Source organism: Nicotiana sylvestris, chromosome 3 (assembly GCF_000393655.2).
Source record: "Nicotiana sylvestris chromosome 3, ASM39365v2, whole genome shotgun sequence".
Lineage (NCBI taxonomy): Eukaryota > Viridiplantae > Streptophyta > Magnoliopsida > Solanales > Solanaceae > Nicotiana > Nicotiana sylvestris.
The window spans coordinates 139,847,331-139,855,980 of record NC_091059.1 but is presented as its reverse complement, the minus strand read 5'-3'; the positions used below and the strand labels follow the sequence as shown (position 1 = coordinate 139,855,980).

At 40.0% G+C, this 8,650-nt stretch overlaps 1 protein-coding gene across 1 annotated transcript; it reads right to left on the bottom strand.

Annotated features, from left to right (window-relative positions):
• Positions 1-6,883: 6,883 nt before the first annotated feature.
• Positions 6,884-8,241, bottom strand: LOC104223211 (probable membrane-associated kinase regulator 6). The gene is made up of 2 exons (XM_009774588.2): positions 7,504-8,241; positions 6,884-7,260 (listed from the first exon to the last, which is right to left on the bottom strand). The coding sequence occupies exons 1-2, from the start codon at positions 8,144-8,146 to the stop codon at positions 7,244-7,246; spliced, it is 660 nt and encodes a 219-aa protein (XP_009772890.1). The 5' UTR covers positions 8,147-8,241; the 3' UTR covers positions 6,884-7,243.
• Positions 8,242-8,650: the final 409 nt, after the last annotated feature.

The window sequence follows — 8,650 nt, the reverse complement described above, 5'->3', positions numbered from 1 at the left end:
TCAAGGCCATCGAAGACATCCTAGACTAGCTGTCAAGCATGAAAGAAGTCTAAAGGCTCACGGGAAGATTGGCCGCTTTGAGCAGGCTCATTTCCCGATCGTCAAAGAAATGCCACCGTTTCTTCGCATTGCTCAAAAAGAAAAACAACTTCGAATGGACCCTAGAGTACCAGCAGGCTTTGACAGATTTGAAAAGATACTTGTCAAGCCCTCCGTTACTTGAAACATTATTGGTCTACCTTGCAATCTCGGATTGCAGTTTTAGTCCGTGAGGATGAAGGTAAGCAATCTCGCATTTATTACGTTAATAAAATTTTAACAAGAGCAGAAACTCGCTACCTATATTTGGAGAAGTTGGCCTTAGCTCTCGTAGTCGCTGCTCGGAAGCTGAGGCCCTACTTCCAATATCACCCGATAGCTGTAGTGACCATATTTCCTCTATGAAACATACTTCACAAACCTGAACTCTCGGGTAGGTTGGCCAAATGAGCCGTTGAAATAAGTGAATTCGACATAGAATATAAACCAAGGACTGCGACTAAGTCAAAAGTCTTGGCCGACTTTGTGGCCAATTACAGTTTGGGATTGCTACCTCTGGCAACCAAAAAGGCAGTAATGGTGTTAGAATCAACATCGGAAGATTGGACCTTATTTATAGACGGAGCCTCCAACGTAAAAGGGTCCGGACTTACTGTAGTATTAACCACGCCTTCGGGAGAAACCCTAAGACAAGCCATTAGAACCGTCCCTTTAATTGACAATGAAGCAGAGTATAAGGCTTTGATTGCAGGACTCGAGGTCCGAGGGCTAGATCCCGACGTGACAGAAATTAAGTGCGACTCACAATTGGTGCTAAATTAGGCCTACAGGATCTTTGAAACCAAAGAGGAGCGCATGCAAGAATACTTAATAAAGGTCCAGGCTTTGCTGGCTCGATTTTGGGAGGGGTCGATTACTCATATTCTGAGGGAAGAAAATGCAGAAGCAGATGCACTGGCTAACCTCGGTTCATCAATGAAAATGAAGGGATTAGAGTCCAGGATGGTAGTACAACTGATGAACTCGGTCGTGAATGTAGATAGCTACTACAAGGTAAATACGACTAATTTGGTCTAGGACCGGAGGAATCAGATCATCAATTATCTCGAACACGGGAAATTGCCTAAAGATTCCAAGGCATCTCAGGCGCTGCATATCAAAGTAGCACGGTATTTCTTCAAAAAAGGTCAATTGTACAGAAAATCTTTTCAAGGCCCGCTGGCCCGATGTTTAGGAGCATCCGAAGCTAATTATGTTATGTGAGAACTCCAGAAAGAGATATGGGGAAACCATTCGGGTGCAGATTCTTTAGTGTTAAATCTGGTAAGGGCAGGATATTATTGGCCCCGCATGGAACAAGATGCCAAAGCTTTCATACAAAAATGTGATAAGTGCCAACGCTATGCACCGCTGGTACATTAACTGGAGAAACTACTACACTCGGTTCTATGTCCGTCGCCATTCATGAAATAGGAGATGGACATCATTGGACCACTGCCGCCGGCTCCCGGTAAGGTAAGATTTCTTTTGATTTTAACTGACTATTTTTCTAAGTAGGTGGAAGTAGGTACTAATCATAAGATCAACGAACGCGAAGTGGTGGATTTCTTGTGGTAAAACTAAATCTGCAGGATTGGAATACCTGAAGAGATAACATGCGATAGTGGGCCCAACCTACCAGATTTCTATTGTCATCGGGAAAGGTTCGTGCGAGTTAAATAATCATAACGGAGAAAAGTGGCCAAGCAATTGGAATGTAGCACACCTCAAGCAATATTACTACTGACAAAAATCATATGTACTGAAAGTATACACTGCACTCTTTTCTCCTTCGTCCAGTTTTTGTCCCAATTGGGTTTTTTGATAAGGTTTTTAAAGAGGCAACAACGGAAAGAATACTACGAAGAAAGTTTCAACAGTAGCAATAAGACCTTTAATAACAAGGCACACAAGCAAAGAGCCACTCTGGGCGGGTAGATAATCTTTAGCTCGATAGCAAAATTCCCACCGGGAAAATAAGTTTTCTATCAAGCAAAGGTTACCTAACTGTTCATAAGTACAAACCACTAGAGGATTGTTAGATAGTCTTTTGCTCGATAGAATAAATTCCTAGGGAGAGCGAAGTTTGTTACCGAGCAGAAGATTGTCTAGCAATTCATTAGTGGGATCCTCGAAGGTGCATGATTCCCAGTGTTCCAATGGGGAATGATACAAGAATGCAGCAACAATGACTGCCACCTCGACTAGAGCACGAAAACCAGAAACATAATTATGTCATTGGGACCAGGGACTTCGCAACCAGCCCCGTAGAAACAAGCTGTACAAATTAGCCACAAGAAATGGCGATTTCTCTTTAACATAATGAATGCTTATGTACTTTTTGAAAATGGAAGGAATAAAATAAAGTTCTTTTATTTCTCATCTTGTTTCTTGTATGATCGCTGAATTAATTTTATCATTTGAAAGTTAAACAAGTACTTCAAATGTGCCGTGATGAACAAGAGACGTCCTCTTTAAGAGCACCATAAACATAATAGGGCTCTCTCTTATAAAACCCTCACGTTAAAGAGTTAATTTCGGAAGAACATATGACTGGAATCAAAATGCTTTCGGGAAAAAATACACCCAAAGATTTACGTAATAAGACACAAATAGTAAAACTTGCACAAAACACTTAGGCAAAAGAAAAAAAAGGAAGTGCAAAACTTGCATAAATGTTCAAACGAAAGAAAGACTCAGACAATGATTGAGCAAAACGATGTCTTTATTTACAATAACATGCCAAAGTGGAACAGATACAAAAGTTGAAGAAAAATAAAAGCTAAACCGTTGTATCTCCGGAATCCGGAGGAAGAGAAGTGCCCGTGCCCCTAAGGGAAGTGGGTAAAACCGCCAATGGCTCAACATTTTAGCCTTCATCAGTTGGGCCTTCAACATCTTCACCTTCTGTTTCCTCTCCAGTTACTGGAGTTTCAGAATCGGAACCAGAAGAACTGGAGGCATCGGGCTCTGCCAGGAGACCACTTTTAGCAGTTAACTCAAGCTCACGGGCCATAGCAATTTCAGCATCAAAGTCAATGATACCAGCTTTGTCCTCTTCCAAGGTTTTTCTCCTCATGCTGTACATAACGTAAGTTTTCTTAATAATGAAGGAAGTCGCTCAACACTTAAGTTTTTCTTTGAGTTGTGTTACCTCGACAGAAAGGTTTTCCCGGGCGGAACTAATAGACCGTAGGCTAACATCAAGCTCACAGACAGTTGAGCTAAAGAGCCTATTATGCTCGATAGTCTTCTTATACTTCTCCCCCAACTGGGCATGTTTCACCCATGCAGCTGCAAACTCTTCAATTTTGGAGTTCAAGGCTGCCTCCAAGTTGGTCAATCTCTCAGCGGAGGCAGCGTCACAGTCGGTTGCAACAAGAAAGGCATTATGGACGTCAACCCATTTGACCCTGGCTTCATCAAATTTAACCCTCAGTGGTCCAATCTCTTAGCTAAGGCTTACCATTTCTTTCTTGCTTTACTACAAACGAGCCACCAATATAACGACCTAAGCAGCTTTGGCTTCTAATTCTGAGAGGCGAGCGACAGTTTCCTCCCACTCGGCCAAAAGTTGATCATGTGGAGAGGTAATTTCTTCATTTTTCAGGATCAACCTTTGGAGGCCTTCAGAAGCAAGAAAATTGGCCTACAAAGACACAAAGGCAAACTCAGGATATTTTTAGGCAAAAATAGAAGAAATAACAAATGAAGTAAAGAATGTGCTGCTGCGGCGTTGTGCATGGCATTGTTCAACAAGAACTCTCCCGAGAGAGTTTGTATTTTCTTCCAATCTTTCTCTGAAGCTTTCTTCATTTTCCGGGATCAACCTTTGGAGGCCTTTGGAAGCAAGAAAGTTGGCCTACAAAGCAACAAAGTCAAACTCAAGATATTTTTAGGCAAAAATAGAAGAAATAACAAAGGAAGTAAAGAATGTACCGCTGCGGCGTTGTTCAACAAGAACTCTCCCGAGAGAGTCTGTATTTTCTTCCAATCTTTCTCTCAAGCCAAAGGCTTCAGATAATTAGCAAGTTCCACTGGCCGGGATAGCAAGTTGCATCTGGTGGAGACCGAGAAAGTAACATTCCTCCTCCTTTGCAGATCTTTAGAGGGGGCAGCATAATTTTTCCACAAATTCCTATGAACTAGGGACTGGGGAAGAGGAACACCCTCTTCTCGGCCAGATACGGCCGGTGAAAATAATGTAGCAGTTGCCGATAGAAGAATGGGTGAAAAAGGTGATGAAGTTGATGGCGTCAAAGCAGCTGCGGCAACTGCAGTCCGTTGCTTATCAACAAAAAAATGGTAGGGGCTGCGTACTCATCCTCGCAGTACCGGGCACAACGACTGGGATCGGGCAACGGGAGTTGGCATTTTCTACTATCTCAAACTCCCCCCCCCCAAAGCACTGAGACATCATCCTCGCTCTCTCATCACTAGCTTCTCCATCATCGTCAATCATCACGTGTATATGGCCAGCCTAGGCGAAGAGCTCATCACTACGATTTCCAGAGATGACTCAGGGGCGGCGTTCTTTGCCCTCTTATTCTTTTCCCCAGCACGAAGGAACACCTTATTTTTATTTTCTTGTTCTCCGGCCAGGGACTCCGTGAAGAAACACTTCTACCTGAAGAAGGCCCGGAGACACATGTTCTAGTAAGCGCCTCTTAATGTAGCCTTGCTGCATCAATGGGATCAGCCAAAACGTCCTCCTCGAGGACAACAACCGAGCTCGCAGATAGACCTAATTTCAGAAAAAAGGAGAAGGGATCAATCAATTTCCTCAAGTAAAAAGCATAAATGAGATGAGTCTAAGTTACCATAATTTTTGGCCTTCCACCATATCTGAAGGCTAGTTCTTTCCACGTGCGGGTTTCGGGCGTAGTGACATTCAAGATTTTCTGGACCCACTGGTTCAAGCCTTCAACCCTAGGTGGAACCCATCAAGTTGTTGAAACAAGCGAAGGACGGATAATCAATACGGATATAAAAGATTTTTAATGAAAGAAATATTAATCAAGGAGCTTACAAGTGCGGTTCCATGATTCCAAAAAGGATGAAGCCATTGCCAGAATGATATCATTGGTGGCAAGTTCAACGAACTGTTCCATTCACCCACGGTCATTGTCATCATCCATGCTAGATAATAGAGCATGGTGGCCGCGTTTGTTGAAGTTTATTATTCCCCCGAAGAAGACTTTAAAGGAATAGAGTTTTATCACATGAGCTAAAGATAGCTCCTCAGCAATCGTCCTCCACACAAAATGACTTACTTGTGCCAAACACACCTGGTAGTGGAGGCGGAACTCCGCAGTAACGGAGTTGAGCTCTCCACTCAAAGAAAACGCTGCCAAAGTAAAGAGATACGTGTAAAAGTATGTAAAACCCTCCTTGGGTAGGGTTACTCGCTCTGTTAGATCAGGAGCGATAATGTCTAAATCTTGGCGGCGACAATCTTTCCTTCACAACAGAAATACTAGAAGGTCGGATGGAAGACGGGTATCTACCAACGGCCCACGTGCAAGGGTTAGCCGAAGGGAATTTTTCTTCGATGTTTTTTTGTTGTAACAAGACTTCTAGGGATAATGGTGCCCACTATTAGAGGAGCAGTGTCCTCAGCTTTGCTCTTGCTCTTTGAAGAGCTGATGTTCTTTGAAGAAGAAGCCATTATACGTTACGGACGAAGGAAAAGCTTTTTCGTTTGAAGGAAGTTAAAAAAGGTTGAAGAACAATAAAGAAAGTTTTAGGAATGTGGAAAGTTATGGAGTATGAGTGAACAAGATTGATGCGTATAAGTAAAGGTTTATCTTGCTAAATTTGCGACCATGATCACCTCGATAACCGGTGAAAGCTATGCTGAATCGTGGGATGACGCGTGTTCGGGACATTAAATTTGGAGAGACGTGCGTCTAATCAACTGTTAGAAGCTTTTCAGAAGGAATCATAGTAGTTCCCGCCAAAAAGAGTGTTTCTACCAACTTTCCGGTGACACAAAGTTATACCACCGGAAAGCAGGGGGACTATCTATATACGGTAAAATACGCTATGCTAAGTGGCCACTTAAGAGAGTGATACGCGGAACTTAAAGTGGGGGACAATTATAACCAAAGGTAATTATCCCGTTTGTCACCGAAAAGAATGACACCCGTAAAGATGCAACAAATGCCCTGTTGTCATTGTAAAGGCAATTATCCCGTTTGTTCTCTAGATATAGCTATAAATAGTGAGCTCTGTTATCATTGTAAACGACAGGACTTTACTGGCAAACTTACGCTATAACTGATTAAAGCTTTATTCAAGTTTACTTTCTTGTTCTTTAGTTTTATCACTATTGTGCCTGGAAGCTCTGTCCCCAAAATTACTATTTTTCGTGATTTCATTTTTCATTTCAAGGCTAAGTATTGCACATTTCTTTAATTATTTCATTATTTAGGATCAAATTAATTCACTTGTCTAGAAACCACGTACAAATTTAACTATACCATTTTACGGGATAAACAAATACCAACAACAGTAACTACATACCCAATAAAATTCTACAAATGGGGTCTAGGGATGGTAATGTATACGCGGATTTTACCCCTATCTTGTGAGGATAGAGAAATTATTTAATTTCCGATAGACCCTCGGCTCAATGAAAGTATAATCACAATAATTATGACTCCGAGACTAATACCCTGAAAAATAAATCCAAGACTAATGTTTATTTCCAAGTTTCTTCACAGGAATATAATTATCATTAAATTTAAGTAACGTTTTTAATAAGGAGATCATAAGGTAATATTGCAGGAGGGAGAGTAAACAATGACATACAATATGTAGAGAAATATCATTACCATAAAACTTTACAAAGCACAAAGCTAGACAATTTCCAAGTTGGAATTCTGTTCTTCCTCTATAGAGGAGAAAAAATTAAAAAAAATAAAAAAAGACAAAAATATATGAGTCATCACGAAGATTTATCGTATCTTCAAAAATTCCAAGAATTTCTCATGGCTGACACTTCTTCCTTTTACAGCTTTTCTACTTCCTCAAGAAGACAAAAAATTCACAATCCCATTCTTAAAGAATAGAGAAGAGCAATAGAAAGGGACAATGTATTCAGTGACATGTGATCATCTTTAGACCTCTCAATCTTCTTTCTTTGTTCTTTAGCTCCATAACATTATTCAGTTCTCTTCCCTATTTACCAGAAACACAACAAACCAAACAACAATATTATAATCTGAAAATACAATCAATAAAACTTTTTAATGTAACTACATGCATAGGCGGAGCTAGAGACTGAACTCATTGCTTTTAACTCAAACTACCTATACATATGTGGAAAAAATTAAAAATATATACATATAATAATAAGATTATACCTAAATTTGCCTGCTATATACTGCTAAAATGAAAAAGAAAAAGAGAACATAAACATACCAATGGTTCTTTTGCAATGTAGAACTGCTTCATAAATGGAGCTTTCAGAATCACAAGACCTGCGCCAATTATCAACAGAATAAGCCACACTTGTCCTTGGAGATGTTGCTGGAGAATATTCCCACTTTTTCACTTCCTTTTCACTTCTGCACCTACCAAGTCTACATCTTCTTATTTTCTGGCAAAAAGGCCTCAAAAAATCCAAATACTTGAGCAAAATTCGCCTGGACAAAGTCCGACATCTTCTCAACGATACACAACGATTCACCCTCCTAGATGAAAGTGAATCGTTCTGTGTGACTGAAGATGTCGGAGAATTTGGGATGGAGTCGGAACTAATAACATCGTAATCAGATTCCAACTTCATCGGCTTCTTGACGAAAAGAGGCATCAAGAAACCATTGGAGATGAGTTCATCAGCATGAACAAGAGTTAAAGGAGATTCAGAAGTTGGAAAATCAAAGTTCAAATCTTGTGGATTAACATTAAAGAATCTCTTTGAAGGAGGAAGTGTAGGATCCATCTCAATAAAAGCAGTTTCATAATCATCTGATGCATCCATAGATGCTCTAAAAGAATCTCCCAAATCTACTAACCAACTATATGAAAAGCTCTCAATAGAAAGCGACTGTGATGTTTCCATCTTTTTGATATTCTAATTGATTGCAGAAATTAAAGGATCAAAGAAGGAAAGGGCTCTGTATAGCTTTAAGGAATAGAAAGAGGGAACTTTTCATGCATATATGGAATAAATTCTGTATATATATAAAGCAGTATTGATTGGAGGATGCACTATCCTTTCCCTAACAATAACATATGGGGTGGTCTACTAAAGACAACTTCAATTAATAACTGAAAACGAAATGAAGAAAGAGTAATGAAATACAAAGACAAACCCCATATACACCCACGGTAGTTGCCTTACATTACCTTAATTTAGTATACAATTTATATTCAAGTTGGTGAATATTGCCATTTTCTTTTTATGTTCTATTCTTGAAGAAATTAATTCTCCCCTGAAATGCTTATATAAAGACTTCTAGACTGCCCATAACCATGCAACGCAAAAATATCCATTAAATACTTTGTCCTTAGCAGTATTAGTTTATACTTTATACCACATTGTATCCTTGATTTATTAATCCAT

Coding starts and splice junctions, on each gene's coding strand:
- LOC104223211 (XM_009774588.2), bottom strand. CDS start 8,146: ATGGAAACATCACAGTCGCTTTCTATTGAGAGCTTTTCATATAGTTGG.